This window comes from Anolis carolinensis, chromosome 5, assembly GCF_035594765.1.
Source record: "Anolis carolinensis isolate JA03-04 chromosome 5, rAnoCar3.1.pri, whole genome shotgun sequence".
Taxonomy (NCBI): domain Eukaryota; kingdom Metazoa; phylum Chordata; class Lepidosauria; order Squamata; family Dactyloidae; genus Anolis; species Anolis carolinensis.
The window spans coordinates 181,596,445-181,615,651 of record NC_085845.1 but is presented as its reverse complement, the minus strand read 5'-3'; the positions used below and the strand labels follow the sequence as shown (position 1 = coordinate 181,615,651).

The following is a 19,207-nucleotide window of genomic DNA, read 5'->3' as shown; positions in this document are numbered from 1 at the left end:
TAGAATGAGTTGAATTTCTACAGTATATTTCCATCCCATTTTTTTCTGCAAGGTAGACAATGTGGTGCAAATTATTCTATTACCATCATTTTCTAATCACAATGACCTTGTGTGTGAGATATTAGGCTGAAAGATTGGTCTCCCCAGTTATGACACTATAAGTGTAACAGCACACTGTTTCTCTGTAAAGACTTGTGTCAGTGAAGGGGAAAGTGAATGAGTTTTTCAGATGTAAGATTACAATGGTAGTCCCAAACTGAAGAAAAGATGGATCTAGTGAAATGGGACGAAGGTACAATTGCTTATGTGCAGTGGTTTTTTTTTTTTTGGGGGGGTGGGGTGTTGATCTAGACAGTTAGCCATGTGTTTCATGTTGAAATCAGTGGGATTGAGCACAATTTGCATAATCTAGATGTAGTCTGCAATAATAATGGGTAAAGAATATCTTATTTTCGAAGTCTCATTACTGGCCTATGGAGAAAAAAAATGAAGCTGTACTCCATGCCTGGCATCCAGAATGGTATGACATCACTACATATAAGTCCTGATAATTTTCAGGTGAAGGTACAGTTTACAATTTAAAGAGTTCCTGAAGACCTTTTCTTTTCTTTTTTAGCTGTGTCAGAGTAGAAGAGCACCATGCTGTTGACATTGACCTGTACCACTGTCCCAATTGTGCAGTTCTTCATGGACCCTCCTTAAGTAAGTAATGGCTTTTAAAACAGCAATGTAGTTTATCTATGGAATTATTTACACTCCAGCATTACTTAATAAGGCTCCCAATGCAGTTGACAAGTATAAACAATACAATACTGATATAGTAACATTGTACACCATGCATATTTTCATTGCATATATTTTCAGTACATAGAAAGACAACAAAGATGTTTTAACTATTCCTAATTGCAATTTCTTTATTTTATTTTAGCTATTTCCCATTTTTCAGCTTTGAGACATCTTTGAAAACCTGCCAGCTCTCTACATCTTGTCTTCATTTATCCCTTGTTTTGCTTTAACATTTCGTTTATTTTTAAACAAATGTATTAAAATACTTAAGATGTAGTGTTTCTATTTCAGAGTTCGTCTAAAACTTTTTTGCTTCAAAATCAGGTCTAACTTGGATGAAAGATGAGTTCATGGTTTCTTTTGGCACCTGTCACGTTCCTTTGAAAAAACTATATCTCATGCTCCAGAGAATCCTCTGTGAGTCTCTTTACCCTGTTCTAGAGTGCAAAATCTTTAAATACACAGTGCTGTTGTCTGTCCAGTTTTATTTATTGCCTACCCATAATACACTATAATCCTAAACAACTAACTACTGTTTCAGGAGTATAATTTTACTATGTCTTTGTAGTTTAGCATAACATTTTTTTGGTTATTAATAACATACATGCCTGTCATATTCTTTGTGTTCTATACATATGCTTGATTTTCTCTTTAACATAATTTATTAGCTGTTGCCTTTGCACTGACTGGGGATATAGCTGTCAGACGTAGATACACTTCTTCAGTTTTCACATTTTATGTATTCATATTTAAACCTTTTCTATTATATAGTATATGCCATGCCCAAAGAAACATAATTAATTTTTATAAATGTATCTTGCCAGTATTCATCACAGATTTATTGCTTTTTACATTCTTGATTAAATCATTGTTTATAAGAATATCACTTGAACTCCTAACTGATGTTCTGATGTTCCAGAATTTCCTGTTGGGTTCCTGGTGTATTTAATGCAACTTTCAAGACTTCAGGTTGCTAGATCCAGTTGGCAGATGGCATTCATGATTTGGTGCTTTCTGTTATGCATGATATGGCCTTGTGTCAGTTTCTTTCATGCTAGAGCAGAAAAGGGGCTTCTTTTTTTAGTACCAGAGAGTCAGAAGAAGCAGTTGACAAAAATCAGAAGTGTTAGAGGAAAGGTGATAGGTAATTAATTGCACAAAATGATAGTCCTTAAAAAATCCTCTGTTGGAAGACTGAATATATTTCTGAATCAGCCTACTCTCTGATAGCCTTCTCGAGTGCTAATAATGAAAAAATCTCTCATGAGTTTTTGCATCTTATTTATCTTTTTAATATCTGTATCTGTTTAGTGCCCCAAGAGTCTCAGGTTAGATACAGTGACTACTGAAGTAGAAAATGATACATTCAAATGCTTTTGGAAATGTATTTTAAAGCAAGTTGCTTGAAATTATTTCTGAATATTGTTGAGTCTCCATATTAAGCAAGTTCTGTAACATTGCTTTTCATGTTAGATCATAATGTTTAACTGATAAAAATGTTTTTTTAAGTTTAATTGGAGGGTAATATATCATTACAGGATATTTACCTACCATACCATTTGTGGAACTCCCTTGAAGTTGCAGTTTAATTTGTTATGGGTTAGTTAACCTGTTTATGCATTTTGTCCGGTTGGACTTTCCTGAATATTAAATTAGGTAAAGGTAAAAGTTTTCCCCTGATGTTAAGTCCAGTCATGTCTGACTCTGGGGGTTGATGCTCATCTCAATTTCTAAGCCGAAGAGCTGGCGTTGTCCGTAGACACCTCCAAGGTCATGTGGCCGGCATGACTGCATGGAGCGCCGTTATCTTCCCGCTGGAGCGGTACCTATTGATCTACTCACATTGGCATGTTTTTGAACTGCTAGGTTGGCAGGAGCTGGAGCTAACAGCAGCCGCTCCCGCCGCTCCCGGGGCTTGAACCTGGGACCTTTCGGTCTCCAGCTCAGTGCTTTAATGCACTTCGCCACCGGGGCTCCTTTGAATATTAAATTACTTAGCCATATTTCTTTGATTCTAAGATGCCATCGATTGCAAGAGGCACACTAATTTCAGTACCACCAAGAGAAAAAGGGTGAACGAGTGAGAGAGGGAAAGAGAGAGAGAGAGAGCACATGTGATGCTCCATTTTTAGAGATGGCCCGGGGGGGGGGGGTGCATCTTACAATTGAGGAACTTTAGTTCCCAGTCACTTGAATCTATTAGAATTGTGTTTGTTTTATTTTAAATCCATCTAAGTCTTTTTAGAGTAAATATTAAGTACTTTGGATTGTGTAATACTCTGCCCTTAAAATAAATTCAGTTTTTAAGGGTAAAACTACTTGTATGTCTCACAAGTCTTTTAACAGACATTCTGATTTGTTCTTTAGAGGGGTTCAGTTACATATGAAGCTTTGTCTTGCATCTTTTGTAGTGCAGCTGCCTACCTTAATAACTGTCAGATGCCATTGGCTGCTTTCCAAAGTAGTCATTGGGTTTGAAGAAACAGGTGTGCACACATGGAAAAAAATGATATGCATCGTTCTGCAAAAAGTTATGCACACTGAGGTTTGGTGCACAAAAAACGGCTGCTACATGGTGTCTACTTTAACTATGGCAGCAGCTTTTGTACAGCTGGCTGATTATATGCTTCATCCAGGCCACCACATTTCCCCCCCTTTTAAAGATCTATGACTGTCTGCAAAAAATGCCTCAAGTCCCTATAGTGAGCCACTACTTACAATATTGTGTACATACAACTTTTGTTGGGAGTTATGGAAGACATTTTTACATGCTAGCCATCTTGTGTGAATTAGCAAGTGGAAACCTTTGTTACCAGGTCCAGTTTATTTGGCAGTCTTATGTAGCACAACAGCTGTTTGATTACTATGCAATCTCCCATGTGGTTTGTGGTTTGATTTTTTAGCAGTAAATGTGATATGTGAATGTGTTGAGAAAGCTGGACATCTACCAAGCATAAATATTTGTGTTATACTGTTTTAATAGTGCCACTGTACTCCTGCTCATTCCCAGATCCCATCTTGGAAGCTAAGCAGTGTCAGACCTGTTAGAACCTGAATGGGAGACGACCATCAAATACCAGTTGCTATAGATTATATTTCAGAGGAAGGAATTGGCAAAACTACCTCTGCCTAAAAAAAGTTAGGAAATTTGGTGATAGGTGATTTGAAGGGACATACACACATGCAGGGAAAGTTTTGAGAAGAAGAATTGTAGAGGTGGAAGATACTTAAATAGAAAGCTTGGGGCCAGGAACCTGTTTAAAGAATTCCTAGAGAAAAAACATAAATATCTGATTTGGATTTTGGATTTTAATATCTTTAAAAAATGATATATTTATTTTATTTATCTACATTCATTAAATATATTTCTTTATTGCCTTCCAGCCCACAGGTATTGACATCAATTCTTGGGTTTATAAACCATGATTTATGAAAATCTAGCATGATAATCTGAATTGTGTATCTAAGAAAATATTACATCATGTATAAGTCTAGAAATTTTAGGCAAAAAAGCAACCCAAACAACCTGGGTCGACCTATCCATGGGTCAGTGTGACTACTGCACCTTATCTCTTATCAAAAAAGAAATAATCCCCTTCTCTGAATACAGTGGCAAAGGGCAAAAACTTAGTTTATCCCAAAGAACCTAAAAGTATTGCAGACCCCTCCCCCCCCCCCCCCACTCTCTCTGATGTGGCACCACTTCTAGCTTTCTGAATGTCTGGGCGGGGAAATGGCAATCATGGCCAGGGACGGCTGGCCCCCATTGTTGCTTTCCCTTCTCTGTGGAATGACTGTCAACTTATCCATAGATTATATCAAATTCCATAATTTTGGCCCCAAAATCTGCCCTGAGCTTGTTTATACATGAGTCTGACTTATGCATGAGTATATGTGGTATATAGTAAGGGATGTAATTCATTTTAATCTTTTGTGTGAAACTATGTCCTGGTTCAACTGTAAAAACCAAACAGATTTTTACGCTGATTACATAGGTCTAGATTCCTGTTCAACATCAAATCTTTTAGTGAAATTGGGCTAAATGTGCAAACAAAATGTAATTCATTGTATGGTGTTGCACTAGACGTGGGAGACAGAGGTTCTTGGTCCCATTCAGCCATGCAATTTGAATAATCCATGTGTACAGCACAAATTTTCTTACCTGTTTGTTACATCAGAGTCGTACCTTTTTTTTGAGAGGCCCTAAGATGTTATATTTTATTCCATCCTCCCTCCCCTTCATTTTATCCTTTCAACAGCACAGTAAGATTTGTTGTGATCATTCTTTATATATGTAGTACCATCAATATGCATAGCTCCTTACAAATGAAACAGCCAGAAACAGTGAATCCTTCCAAAGTTGTACAGTCCAAAATATATGAATATACACATACACAGGTGAAGAGAAGGAATGAATAATAATATAAAACTATACAATACACTATAAAATAAATCATCCAGATAAAAATTTAAAAAACCAACCAATATAAGGATAAACAGACCAATACAGTAATCAAAATATTCAAGATCATGAAATAATATTAAACTGTGTTTATTTAAGATAGAGTGATTTGGCCAACGTCACTGAGTCAGCTTCATGGATGTTTGAACCTGTGTCTATTCAATGTTAGTCCTGACACGAATTATTATGCCATAAATGTATTAACTGGAATTAATTTTAAAAGCTTGTCTGAACTGTTGATCATAATACATTTTATTTGTTTCATTTAAAAAGTTAATTAAATGTTCTTTCTACCTGTATAGTGAAGAAGAGAAGGAACTGGCACAGACATGACTATACAGAATTGGATGATGGTTCCAAGCCAGTTCAAGCTGGAACACGAACATTTATTAAACAGCTACGTGCACGTTCATTCCCCAGGTAAGAGATGCATTAGGAATAATCTGAAATGGGGTAAGTCTGGTTTCTGTAGCTGCTTCAAACAATGATTCTAACTTCATGCTTGAAAACTTCACTTTTTGTACCCTGAAAGAGCACTTGTTCTGTAGTGCCAGTTTACAGCATAACAATCAGGATTAAAACAAGTGGTTGAAAATACCTAATGCATCATTGCAGATGTTGTGGAGGGCAAATACTTACATTTCACAGAGAATTCAAGATGCTCTGGTAACTTACTTAGCTACAGCTATTACACGATTAGTCACTGCTCTTGGATTAAATGTCAGTAAATTCCATGTTTCTGTTAAATACTATTATTGGTTGATTTTCAAATGTGTTTTCATTTCTAGTGCTGATGAAATCATTCTAAAAATGCATGGCAGCCAGTTGACACAAAAATATTTGGAGAAGCATGGCTTTGATGTACCCATTATGATCCCTAAATTGGATGGCTTAGGTCTCAGACTTCCACCCCCTACTTTTTCTGTTCTGGATGTGGAACAATATGTAGGTATGTATATGGCTGCAGGTTAAGATGTCCAAAAACCCCAAAAACATTTTATAAAGATGCATAGACAATGGTTTCTGTAGAGGCCTTTGCCACAGTACCTCGTCTCAATGGACCAGTTACACTTGTTTCTTTGTTTGACTGCCTTTTTATTTCTCAGCTGCTTTAAAGATGTTCTGCTTTTTCCCTCCCTCCATTCTTATCATTCCAATCTTTAATTTGATTTGATTTTGTTAAAAGCAGGTCTCTAGCTAGTATAGAATAGTAATTATTAGCCAGGACAGTACTTGCACCACTAATTCAGACAGCTTCTCTTGAGTTGTGGCATTGCCTTTCTGCGTAAATGACAGAAGTAGCTTGGTTAGGCTAGGGGCGGAAGTAGAGGCTGCAAAGATGACAAAGGTTATAATATGCTCTGGCTACTTGGGACTTGGCAGTGTGTTGTTGCTGTCCGCCGCCGCCGCCTCCTCCTCCTCCTCCTCCTCCTCCTCCTCCTCCTCCTCCTCCTCCTCCTCCTCCTCCTCCTCCTCCTTGCCCTTTTCCACTTGTTGAGCTTAAGGTAAGATGAAGCCATAGCTCCTGCCATCACTCCTCTTTGGCAGGAGCTATGGCTTCATCTTACCTTAAGCTCAACAAGTGGAAAAGGGTTTCTTTTTGTTCCATGGCTGTACGAATAGTCAAAGTGAAAAACTAAAGCTTAAGTGGTCAGAAGTCTGATTCTGAAAAATAGTTGTTTTTTTTTTTTAAAAAAAGCTTAATAATGAAGGTGAGAGCTCCCTGCAGTGTTCTTAAAAAGGTGAGTCTTTTTGAAAATTTTTAGGAAAGGCGGTTCACCCCTTTTTTTGCCAGAAAACATGCAGAGGGCCACATATTGTCTGCTCTTAATTTAAGCTGTACACCTTAAATGGTTGACTTCAAACTAATTAATTTATGAGACTGCTTCAAAGGCACAAGTTTGATATCATCAGCTTCACTATTGCTGTTCCAGCAAGGCTGTCAATTAATTATGTCAGTGTTGTATACATTTTGCATAAATGTTTACTGTAGAATAGTGCAAAAGAACAGATCCCACTATTCTTAAATAAGACAAATTGGTTATGTAAAAATGGGTGCATTTCCAAAATTTCTGTACTTTAAAAAATCCCTAGCTATTCAATTCATTGATATCTGTTAGCTGGCTGTTCTTGTTTTATGTAGAGACTTAAGAAAATTTTGTTTGTACAGGTGGTGATAAAGTGATAGATGTCATTGATGTGGCAAGACAAGCAGACAGTAAAATGAAGCTCCATAATTATGTGAAGTATTTCACAAATCCTGACCGACCAAAAGTATTAAATGTTATCAGTCTTGAATTCTCAGACACCAAGTAAGTATAGAGTTTTGATACATTTGTTTGAAAACCCTGTAATGACAGGAAGAGGATTATATTAAATGTTAGCTAATAAATGTTGTGGTATATTTTTTTGGTTTTATAAAGCCTGGTAATAATGGAAGCTGGCATGCGGCAATTTGGAGATACATGCCAAGTAATAATAGTAATTTCACCACTATAATTCTGTTTAAAGCTTTGAAGGATTGCATTAAAACAATTTTCAGTAAGCCCCATTGATCTGACAAAACATGGACTTGAATATATGTATTTTGTATCTACTGTAGATAGTTTTCCCCCCCACACTTTTATAGTAGAATTTGTCCATGAAAATAACATTTTAAAATCCTATTTAAACAAAAGCAGCATTTCCAGTCATATAACTGTATCCATGATCATTCATCAAGTACATTGTATTAAAAACTGCAAAAAAACCCAAAAGAAAATAAACCATTGTGGGCCTTGGGTTTATTTTGAGCAGATTTTTGTCCCATAAATAGTGAGCCACCTTAGGTCCCATAAAGGGTGTGTGTGAGATTTTAATTATATTTCTACATAATAAATTAAATGAGATTCATGATTTTATGCACCTAATATGAAAGAATGGAGTAACTGGCATAGCTGTATATTGCCATACTGTAAGCTGCTCTGAGTCCCCTTTGGGGTGATAGAGAGCGGAATACAAATATACTAAGTAAGTAAGTAAGTAAGTAAATATTTCAGTCATGTAATCTACTCTATTCATCATGTGGTCTCATCCTGTTATATACCTCTTGAATTCTATAGCTAAATTAATGAAGTTTGTTTCTTCACACAAATTAAACAACATTAATTCTTGCTTCCTGTCTTACAAGAAAATGCAATTCTTAACAACCTTTGTTTTTTATATACTGTTATGAACGAATATACAGTAGAGTCTCAGTTATCCAACCTTCGCTTATCCAACGTTCTGTATTATCCAACGCAGTCTGCCTTTTAGTAGTCTGTTTTTGTAATCAATGTTTTCAATACCTTGCGATGTCTTGGTGCTAAATTTTTAAAGACAGTAATTACTACATAATGTTACCTTGTATTGAACTTCTTTTTCTGTTGATTTGTTGTAAAACATGATGCTTTGGTGCTTAATTTGTAAAATTATAATGTAATATGATGTTTAATAGGCTTTTCCTTAATCCCGCCTTATTATCAAATGTTTTCGCTTATCCAACATTCTGTCGGCCCGTTTATGTTGGATAGGCGAGACTACTGTACAATGACACCTACCCATACTAAAATCCATGGATGCTAAAGTCCCATTGTATACAATGATGTAGTGTTTTATTATTCTTTATTTACTGTATTTATATACTGCTTTTCTCACCCCAGGGAGGACTCAAAGCAAATTACAACATATTAATGGCAAACTTCAATGCCTAACATACATATAAAACCAAATAATAAAACCTAAACTAGTAAAATAGTGTCCCTTATATAAAATGACAAATAGAGGTTTGCTTTTTGGAATTGGATAAAATATTTTCAAGACGTGAATGGTTGACTCCGTGAATGTACAGTCCATGGATATGGAGTGCTGACTGTATTAACTTTAATATATATATCTCCCCCACCCCAAGATATTTTTTAATTTGTACTTTTACTAGGAGAGTGGGGGGCAGGGAGAAAAGGGAAAGAAAAAAAGAGAAAATAAAATAAAATTTGGAGATATTAGATTTGTTATTGGTTAGTTACATCTTTACCAAAAATCTAATGTATCACAAGGAGAAAACAAAAAGGGTGAGGCTTGTTGGGTATGGGAAATTCTTTTACAAGGTTATTATTGTTACAACTGAGTCTTCATCTCTATTTCCTTAGCGTATATTTTGTATAATATTGAAGTTTCTAACAATTTTAATTTTAAGTGCATTGATTGTGTCTTCTTGTGTCTTCTCACTTTGTCTCTTGGTCTTAATATATTCTTTTCTGGTTCTTCTTCAGTGAAAGTTTATCTTAATTTTTCATAACAGATTGTTTCACATTAAATCTTTTCTCAAATTATTTATTATTGTTATCCACGAAGAAAATTCTACTATTTCCATTTAACTGTATTTATGTTATCATTAACATGCTTTCTCTCCTTACATCAAATCTGTATAATTCCATATAACCAATCCATTTTATAGCCCTTTCTCAATCGTATTAGTTAATGTTGTTTCACAAAATTTCTTGAAGAATCACGTTTTTCTCATCCCTTCTTTAGCAGCCTAAATATCCTAGAATTTACCAGACCCTGCCTGATCTTGGAAGCTGAGCAGGGTCAACTCTGGTTAGCACTCAGATGAGAGCCTGCCAGTAAATACCAATTGCTGTAGACTATATTTCAGAGGAATGAACAGGCAGAACTACTTTTGAGTAAGAAAACCCTATAAGCTGACAGGGGACTTGATATCACATACACATTCACACGCATCCATATTTTAGCCCTAATTTGTTTGTTTGGCCAGGGAAATCAAATATTGGTGGAAGGGAGATAAATGTTGCATCCCCGTGTTTAAACTGAAACTTAGACACTGTGATCTTATTTATTTTTGTGTCATTTATATTTTAAGGATGTCTGAATTGGTGGAAGTACCTGAAATTGCCAGAAAACTTTCATGGGTAGAAAACTATTGGCCAGATGATTCAGTCTTTCCTAAGCCTTTTGTTCAAAAGTACTGCCTAATGGGAGTTCAAGACAGCTATACAGACTTTCATATTGATTTTGGAGGCACGTCTGTCTGGTATCATGTTCTCTGGGTAAGAAAAGAATGCTGATTTTCTAAATATACAGTATATAGAGTTATCACTTAGAAACAATTATGAAGGATTACTTCTGAACTGTATGTTGAAGATATTGATCTACACAAATGGATCACACATACTAGCATCCTGTGACTGTTAATCTAACAATTTAAAAATATTTTAATCTGAACAGTAATAAGCATAACTAATTTCAAAAAATCACATCTAAGATCATGCTATTTAATAGTTTGCTTTTGTGTTTCTATAATTGTTCTTCACATTTTTAGGACCAGTTTGGTAGGAAACCAATAAATTATATCTTCCTCAATCCCATAATCTATTCTCCCCTTTAAAATAGCATTACTTCCTAAATGGCAACTATAAATCAACATCATAATATAGCCTTCTATACTTGCATGGCTTGACATTAAAAATGGTTGCATGATTTGACATTAAAATGGTTACGGTATGTAAAGATCTATAGCTCTTCATGGAATTTTTCATATTTATAGGGTGAGAAGATCTTCTATTTGATCAAACCCACTGATGAAAATCTGGCAATCTATGAATCCTGGAGCTCATCTGTCATCCAGAGTGAAGTGTATTTTGGAGATAAAGTTGATAAATGTTACAAATGTGTTGTAAAGCAAGGGCATACCTTATTTGTTCCAACAGGTAAAATATTTCCTTCAGATACCCATGTATGTTGAGTTTCTTGACTGTTGTTTAAAGAACTCATAATTCAGTTTCTTTTTAGTGATGGTTATGCACTGAGCAATCATAGATTAGTTTGGGAGAGGGACATAGAGACATCAGTATTGATATATCTTTATCTACAAAGTTTAGTATAGCAATATGTCTGTAAAGCATTGGTTCAAGCAGTGTTGTATACCTGTCCTTCAAAATGCCTGTACTTATCACATATTTTGGTTGAAGTGCAAAATATAGTCCATGTTTTTGATATACAGAACATTTTATAGTGGAGATATATTTAACTTGTTTTTTCAGGCTGGATTCATGCTGTACTCACTTCTCAGGACTGTATGGCTTTTGGAGGGAATTTTTTGCACAACCTCAATATTGGCATGCAGCTCAGGTTAGTCTTGGAGCTTTCATATCTGTTTAAGTATCTTAGATTGGTGGAGAAGTTTTGAGAAACATCTGAGTATGTTATTGTGTTTATATCGTTTTGTTATACAATTTGTTATTTGGGTGAACACGCTTAACAGTGATCATATGTATATTCATTATCATACCATTTTCTAACATTTTTAGGTGTTATGAAATGGAGAAGAGGTTAAAAACCCCAGATCTTTTCAAATTCCCTTTCTTTGAAGCCATTTGTTGGTTTGTGGCCAAAAACTTACTGGAAACTTTGAAAGGTAACTAACTTCATTTTTAAAAGATAAACTTTACAGTAGGAAAATGTCAATATAGGTACGTTGCTCAATTTTGATACTTGATAACAGCTTTTCCAGTTAAATAACCCACAGTAAAATATGAGCATATGGTCTATGTGGCTGTCCACATATGTATATTTGACTTTTATAATAATAGTAATAATAATAATAATAATAATACTTTATTTTTGTATCCCGCCACCATCTCCCTGAAGGGACTGAGGGCAGCTAACACGGGGCCAAGCCCAAAAGACAAAGTGTGAACAAGTTAAAATATAGAACAAGACAAGTTAAAATATAAAACAAGACAATAAAAACAAGCAACAAGCAATATAAAAACACAAACGAATTTGGCACAGTTTTAACAAATACATAAAACAAGGTAAAACATTTTAAAACAATATCAGCTTCACCACCAAAGTCAAGAGGAGTGAGGGAGGGGGAGGTCAAAGTAAAGTGCATAATAACAAGGTTATCCCCTATAGTGCCTGGCCAGGGGTTCCAAGGTTTCATGAGATGACATTAGGGGTAGGATGGGGTAGGACCAGAGATAAGATGCAGAATAACAGCATGGTTGTCAGGGGGTCTGTAGTGTCTTGTTTCATCGAAAGCACGCTGAAAGAACCATGTCTTAAGTTGTTTAATAAAAGCAGACAGGGTTGGGGCCAGCAGATTTGTTTCTTCAAGGATTTGATTAAAATATTTTTTCTAGGACTCTCTGGGTCCTCCAGTATAACCGTATGAGCAACTTCTGCACATGGAGTCATGCTGGAGGCCCTGAAATTTCTAGAGAAAAAACCTCTCTAGGAATCTCTACGTCTTCCAGTGCAATCTGGTGGAAAATGCATATGGAGTCATGCTGTAGAAACTAGATATTTCTAGAGAGGTGTTTACTTAGGAAAAAACCAGACATTTTATTATTTGCAGTTTTTCACTTTTGTGGGAGCACTGTGCTCTTAACCCCAGTGAATTTGGAGGGCTGTGTATGGTAAAATTCCCTGGCTATGATAAAGGAACTGATTTGTCTGATTTTTTTTGTTCTGTTGGTGTATCTTCAAATAAAAATGAGTTGTTTGTGTGAAATATAGCTATACTGAAGTGAAGATTAATATTCCTTTCAAGGACACATTAATTCACAGCTCTCTAAAGGGGCTATCTTTGGCCTGTGCACACACAGTCCTCACACTCATTCGTTCTCTCTCTCTGCCTCTCTGTCTCTCCCTATGAAAAAACTAATGTAGGAAGAGGGTTTTCACTGTTGCCATGCTTCCCATGACATTGCATTCTCTTGCAGTACTTTGGCAGGCTGTGGAGAGTACGATTTCTGTGCAGAAGATGATACACGTTTCCACATAACAGTTTGCTGATGGTTGCTCACATGTGCTTTAGGAGGGACAATAGTTTAGCTCAGTAACTCATCCATGTTTTAGAATCATGTGGCATTTTGAAGACTTTTAGAACCAAACTACAGAACCATCCATCTCTCTCATTTGTTATGACAAAAATCATTTTAACTGGTAGAATCTATAGGATATTGGGTGGAATAAAAGAAGGAGAGAGAAAAAATACCACTCTTAAGGAAATATGGGAGGAGGAGTTAGAGATTAAAATAAATGAAATGGAATGGTCGCAATTGTGGTAACAAAGGCATTTGAAAAATTTATCAATAAGAGTCAATGAAAATTATTATAAGATAATTTGGAAATGGTATTTAACATCATTAAAAATGTCAAATATTAATTAAAACCATCCAAAAAATTGCTGGAGAGGCTGTCATGAAGTGGGAACATATATACATATGTGGTGGCATTGTAAATATGTAAGGAAATTTTGGTATAAAATATTTAAAGAGATAGAGGATATAATGAACATAAAATTGGGAAGAAGCCCTGGTATTGCATTATTATCAATTTATAATAACAATAAGATGGATAAAAAGAAAAAGAAGCAATAACAAATTTATTGACAGTAGCAAGATTGCTTATAGCAAGGAACTGGAGAAAAGTAATAAATGTTCAGATTGAAGAATGGTATAAGGAAGTATGGAAATTGGCAATAAATGATAAGCTAACATGCAAATTAAAAGTTAAAAGAGGGATATGGAAAAAAAATGATTTTGAGGCCCGGGCTGTGGCGCAGGCTGGTGAGCAGCCAGCTGCAGCCAGTTGCAGCCAGCTGCAACAAATCACTCTGACCAAGAGGTCATGAGTTCGAGGCCAGCTTGGAGCCTACGTTTGTCTTTGTCTTTGTTCTGTGTTAAGGCATTGAATGTTTGCCTTATATGTGTAATGTGATCCGCCCTGAGTCCCCTTCGGGGTGAGAAGGGCGGAATACAAATACTGCAAATAAATAAATAAATAAATAAACGTATGGGGGAAATTTATTGAGAAAGGACTCCAAAAAAGGGATGGGGGGCTACCGCCTCAGGAAGAAATGAGATTTTGGTTAGACAATACATAAGAAGTGGCTTGGCGTGGGAGGGGGGATACACAGTGGTGAAGAAATATAGATGGACAAATGTTAACATTGTAGTAGATATAAATCAACAGTAGATATAAAAGAATAATGCAAGTATTGTATGATACATTATATATCTGCTATGTGATAAAAGTAATTATTGTATGAAAATATTTAAATTCAATAAAAACTATTTAAAAATCATTTTAAACACTAAAGAGATTATGGATGAGTAATGCATTTCAGTGATCTGTTTATATAGATTACTAGAGAAGATATGCTTCTGTAGTTTTAACTCTGTGAAAGAACACAATGTGTATGTTCATGAAGAGAATTTGGTAAGAGTGGGTAGATATAGGAACAAATGGTTCTGTATTGGCTATTAACAGATTTAGGTTAGGTAGCATATAACTCCTAAAGTGAATACCCTCTTCAAAATGGTAGAATGAGGAAGAACTGCAGGAGAGTCAGAACCTGTGAATGCAAGTATGGCTTCTGTTAGATTCCTTGTTGTGATAAAGTTTCTGCATTCTTCATAGCTACTTCAGGTTTTTATAATATTATTCCCCATATTACAGATGGATGATGGAGGATGAGTTAAAATCATATTGCTGGAAAGCACCTCAAAGGGCATTAAGTTAAAATGTCTGTGCGCTGATATGTGAACTGGAGTGCAGGCCAATCTCGTAACTAGCCTCTGAGGCATTTTATTTTACATGTTTTTAGATTTTCTTAGAATAGAAATTTGGTACTGTTCTGTACCCTTCCATTATTGGGTGAAGATGGCACAGTGTAAAGAAATTTGAATGAGTTTGCACCCAGTAATATCCTGTTTTTGCTTCATACTCTGATTCTCCCTGGAAAGCATCATGGAATAAGGGCTTGAAAGCTACTTTCTTCCAAGGCTGGGAATGTCTTTTGTCTACAAGACCAGAGGCGGTCCAAAATTAAGGTCAATTAAGCCGTTACTTGTGGCGCAGACCATGCGGGGGCGCTGTCGTGTCGGCGGAAGGCCCAACCACCCGTTTGCGCGGCTGTCCTCCTGCCCTCCCTCGCTGTCACCCCCCCGCCCACCCGTTGATGGTCCTGTGTGTGCGCGCAGGCCTTTCAATCGACCATGGGGTTGATTGGAAGGCCTGCGCAAGCACACAGGACCATCGACTATCGTCCTCGGACTCCTTCCCCAGAGCCCGCCCCTGCCTCCGCCCCTCTCCCATTGGCTGAGCCTGTGACGCCCCGCCCACCGGAGGCCCCCCATTGGCTGCGTGCCGCTCTCTGGCCTTGATTGATGGGTGGCAAGGAGGGGCTTGTGTGGGCAGAGAGAGAGAGAGGGGGGGGAGAAAGATGGAGGCCTCAGAGAGAAGACGAAGAAGCCCTGAGGGAGGGAGGGGGAGGGAGGGAGGGAGGGAGAGAGATTGGGGACATGCCTTCCTTGTTTGTGGGTCTCTCTGTCTTCTCACGTGGGATCGTGAGGAGGAGTAGGAGGAGGCATTGGGAGACAAGGGCCAGGCCTGTCCTTGGCTGGGCGCAGGACTCTCTGGGGAAGGGAGAACTACAACTCCCAGGTCAACAGGTGGGCGGCGGACGACAGTGAGGGAGAGCAGGAGGGCAGCCACGTGGACCTTCTGCCGCTGGTACCGGTATTTATCGACAATTTTTTTTGGGGGGGGGGGGCAGCAAAATTCGGGAGGGGTGCCAAAATTCCAGTCACCTACTCCCAAAAATTACCTTGGGATGGCTCAGTACAATACTATTTAGTGTCATGTGCAACTGGCTTCTTATACTGATTTGTTATAAAATCTCATTGCCGTATTGTGTCCTGTCAATTGCTTGGCTCACTAGTGTTTTGTTTATTTGGAGTAATTATGTGGTTTTGTGTAGAAAGAATGCTGCGTTTGAGGCAGGAGTTGGCTGTGATACGTTTATACCTTTTTGTGATGACCCATGGGCCTTGTAGTCCTGCTCAGGACATTGTAATTCCTGATGAAGATGAAAACTTGGGTTTTTTACCTTCCCAGTCTGAACTGGATTCCTCTCAGCCAGATCTTTCCCAGGCAGATCTGGGAACCTTGCACCTGCAAGAAAGTTGTCTCCCAGAAGTATGTCAAACAAGCCCAGAGCCTACTTCTCCCGTATTCTTGCGCCGGGAGTTTTGTAAACAACAGAGAAGTTTGGATTCAGCTTCGCGCAGGAGTGCGAGGATTGCAGCTAAGAATGTGGCCAATTAAGACTGCTTCTCGTGAGAATCTTTGAGGAGTCTCACATCTGGTCTCAGAGTTAGCTTTCGGTTCTGATTCCCAGAGAACTGCTTCGGCGGGAAGCTAGACTCTATTTAGGTGTTTTACCCGCGTAGTAACTTCGCGGAGTCAATTCGTCAGCCTACGGAGCGAGTTGTGTCTGGACAGCGCGCTCCGGTTCAAGCCTCGCTCCTGCTCAAGCCTTGCCTTGCTATCCAGCCTTCGCCTTGCTTCCCAGCCTTTGTTTATCTACGGACTTTGCCTTGTTTCCCAGGATTAATCCTTGCCTTGTTCCACGGATTTATCAAGTTATTCCACGGACCTTGTTCTTGTTCTTAGTTACCTTGTTCCACGTTCAAGCCTTGTTTCAAGTATCAAGTTATTTCCTAGCCTCGCTCAAGTTTCATGGACTAAAGGACCTTGTCATCTCCCCTCACTTTGCTTGGCAAAGTGAGTGTTTCGGTTATTGGATTACAACTTTGGACCTTAATATTTCTTATTGGACATTGCTTTTTTGGACTAATTCTGACCTTTCCTGAAGGGTCTAATTCTGGACTATTTTCTACACTAGTTTTTATTAACTTTATATAATCCTACAATAAAGATATTAGATAGATTCTGGCCTCTGTGTATGGTTATTGGTGCTCTGCAGCCTGGGTCGTGACAGTTTGACTCCGCCACCCTAAGCACCAATTAACCTCGGCCAGAATGTCTACCGGAGTCGTACCTGGGCCGAGCGGCCAGCCGATTACCTACACCATCGACAAGGAAGAGGTGGACCGAATCCGTGATAAGCTCAATGCACAGGATGGAGAAATAAGGGGTTTGAAGGAACGCGGAGTTCGTCTTCCGGCCATGGCGTTGCCAACCAAGTTTACTGGAGAAGCTTCTAAGGTTCATGTCTTCCGTCGCCAATGTCAAGCTTATCTGGAGGCCCGTGCTGCCGAGTTTCCCCAAGAAGACATCAAAGTGGCATGGGTTTACAGTCTTCTAGACGGGCCAGCGGCCAGCTGGGCGACGGCACTGTTCGACCAAGCCTCTCCACACCTAAGATCAGCGCAACACTTCTTGGACCACCTCAAGGAGACTTGGGGAATCGAGGACAATTTGGAGGCAGCCGGTCACAAACTCCGTCGCCTTTTCCAAGGAGACAGACCTATGTCTCAGTATATAGCCGAGTTCCGAGTGCTGGCCCACAACACCGGCTGGAACGATGTAGCCCTCAGGGGACAATTCCGGGAGGGTCTCAACATTGAAATGCTGGAAGAAATCTCCAAGGTGGATCCTCCCCAGACCCTCGAGGCACTCATTGATCAATGTTTACGGGCTGAAGTCATGATTGCCAACAGGAAACAGTGGGTTCGAGGCCAGGGCAGTAGAGCCGGGGCAAAACCCCCCGCTCCCGCCAGCGTTCAGCCACGTCCGGTGTGGAGACCCCCACCGCCAACCCCATACCCCAGAGGAGGCGAGGAGGTGCCGATGCAGTTGGGCAATGTGCGTCCCAGACTAGATGCCGCCGAGAAGGCCCGTCGTCAACGCTTAAACCTCTGCTGGTACTGCGGGAACGGGGGCCACTTCGCCAGAGAGTGCCCAGCCAAAGGGAAGCCTGCCGCCCGTCTTGCGGCGGCGTCCTCCACGGAGACGAAGGCGTCTGAGCCGACTGGCACACAGCCGGCGGGGGAAGCCAACGACCGGGTGTAGAGGGGCTCGCCAACCCGGTCAAAAAATCCATCCAAGAGCCGCCAACCGGGGTCCTGTTCCTTCTCGTGGTCACATTATGGTCAGCAAAAAGGGGACCCGTCATGATCCACGCCATGATAGACTCTGGAGCTACCAACAATTTCATCGATAGAGAGTATGCCGACTCTCTGGGATTACAATATCATGATTTCAAGAATGCCCGTGTGGTGCAAGCCATAGACGGCCGTCCCCTCAAGACGGGCCCCGTAAGTCAGTGGTCGGAACCCACCAGGATGTGGATAAGGGAACATATGGAAGAGATTTCCTTCTTTGTTACCGAGGTTCCCCATTTCCCTGTGATTTTGGGAATTCCATGGCTGACTCTCCACGACCCTAACATCTCCTGGTCCAACAGAGAACTGCAGTTTGCTTCACCGTACTGCCAAAACCATTGCCTCGTAGCCAAGGTATGCCATGCCACAGACACCGAGCCCATCATCACCTTGCCAAAGAAGTACTCCGAGTATTGGGATGTATTCAATGAGAAAGAAGCCGAAAAATTACCCCCACATAGACCTTATGACTGTGCCATTGACTTGGTGGAGGGGGCCCCGATCCCGCGAGGGCATCTCTACTCCCTGACTGAGCCAGAGCAAGAAGCTCTCAGGGAATTCCTAGAGACAAACCTTCGCAAGGGGTTCATCAGACCCTCTCAATCCCCAGCCGCCTCCCCAGTGATGTTTGTGAAGAAGAAGTCAGGGGAACTACGCTTGGTGGTGGACTACAGAGCATTGAACAATATCACCAAGCGGAACAGCTATCCCCTGCCTTTAATCTCGGATCTACTGGATCGGCTTCGAGGAGCCAAGGTTTACACCAAGCTGGATCTTCGGGGGGCTTACAACTTAGTTCGCATCAGGGAAGGGGACGAGTGGAAGACCGCCTTCCAGACCAAATTCGGATTATTTGAGTCCCGAGTTATGAATTTCGGTTTATGCGGAGCCCCCGCAACGTTCCAGCATTTTGTCAATGACATTTTTCAGGACTATCTAGACAGGTTCTTGATAATCTACCTGGACGATTTTTTGGTGTTTTCCAGATCACAATCAGAAC

The 19,207-nt window shown here is 39.3% G+C and overlaps 1 protein-coding gene across 1 annotated transcript in view; it reads left to right on the top strand.

Moving 5' to 3' along the window:
- Window positions 1-19,207, top strand: part of kdm7a (lysine demethylase 7A) — a 74,439-nt gene that overhangs the window by 25,317 nt on the left and 29,915 nt on the right. The window contains exons 2-9 of the mRNA XM_062983084.1: window positions 617-702; window positions 5,551-5,668; window positions 6,037-6,197; window positions 7,419-7,560; window positions 10,149-10,335; window positions 10,833-10,995; window positions 11,329-11,416; window positions 11,596-11,702. Of these exons, the coding sequence (XP_062839154.1) occupies window positions 617-702; window positions 5,551-5,668; window positions 6,037-6,197; window positions 7,419-7,560; window positions 10,149-10,335; window positions 10,833-10,995; window positions 11,329-11,416; window positions 11,596-11,702 (1,052 nt within the window). The remainder of the gene's footprint in view (window positions 1-616; window positions 703-5,550; window positions 5,669-6,036; window positions 6,198-7,418; window positions 7,561-10,148; window positions 10,336-10,832; window positions 10,996-11,328; window positions 11,417-11,595; window positions 11,703-19,207) is intronic.